The 732-nt window shown below is 60.9% G+C and overlaps 1 protein-coding gene across 1 annotated transcript; it reads right to left on the bottom strand.

The window, feature by feature from the left end:
* Window positions 1-16: 16 nt before the first annotated feature.
* CBX4 (chromobox homolog 4) lies at window positions 17-726 on the bottom strand (the record flags this gene model as incomplete). Its single annotated transcript, XM_010294834.1, has 1 exon — window positions 17-726. A coding segment is annotated over one exon (710 nt), but the record flags the coding sequence as incomplete, so codon positions are not given.
* Window positions 727-732: the final 6 nt, after the last annotated feature.

Genomic DNA, 732 nt, shown 5'->3' on the forward strand with positions numbered 1-732 from the left:
GAGCTCCGTGGGGGGCTGCCGGCCATCGCCCTCCGCTTTGCTCAGGGCGTTGCTGCCAACCACCCCCTCCTCCCCTGGCTTCCTCCAAGCCTCCAGCTTCTCCTCCCCACCCTTCTTAGGAGTCCTCTCCTCTGCAGCCCGCTTCCGGGGAGGCTCCCCGGACTTGATCTTCACCGCCTGCATCCCGTTCTCCATGTACTTGCTCATGACGATCACAATGCGCCCGTTCTTGTTTTTGTTCTTGACGATCTTCATCTTGCCCCCAAGGCCATTGCTGGTCACCCTGTCCCTGGGGGGAGGCCCGGTACCACTGGACAGGTTCTTCTCGGCCCCGTTCTTGCTCTCTGCAGCGAGGTTCTTGACGGGGCCCAGCAGGTTTTTGGCTGGGCCATGAGCCCACTTGTCTGGGTGGGCGACCAGGGGGCTCTTGTTACTGTCCAAACAGGCCTGGCTCTGCGGCTCCTTGCTGCTGGGCTGGTAATGGGGCTCATACATCTTGGGGTCCGGCTGGTAGTGGTGGTGCTTCTTGCTGTTCAGCTGGTAGTAATACTTCCCTTTGCTGTGGGACTGGTGCTTCATGCCGCTCTCCTTGCCGTTGGGCTGGTACTGGTGGTGCTTCTTGCTGTTGAGTTCATACTGGTGCTGCTGGCTCTTGCCGGAAGAGCCGAGATCCAGCTTTGGCCTGTTGTCCACGGCAGGGTCCTGCAGCCCCGTGAGGATGTTTGAGCGGCG

Source organism: Phaethon lepturus, unplaced genomic scaffold (genome assembly GCF_000687285.1).
Source record: "Phaethon lepturus isolate BGI_N335 unplaced genomic scaffold, ASM68728v1 Scaffold51760, whole genome shotgun sequence".
In the NCBI taxonomy this organism is placed as follows: domain Eukaryota; kingdom Metazoa; phylum Chordata; class Aves; order Phaethontiformes; family Phaethontidae; genus Phaethon; species Phaethon lepturus.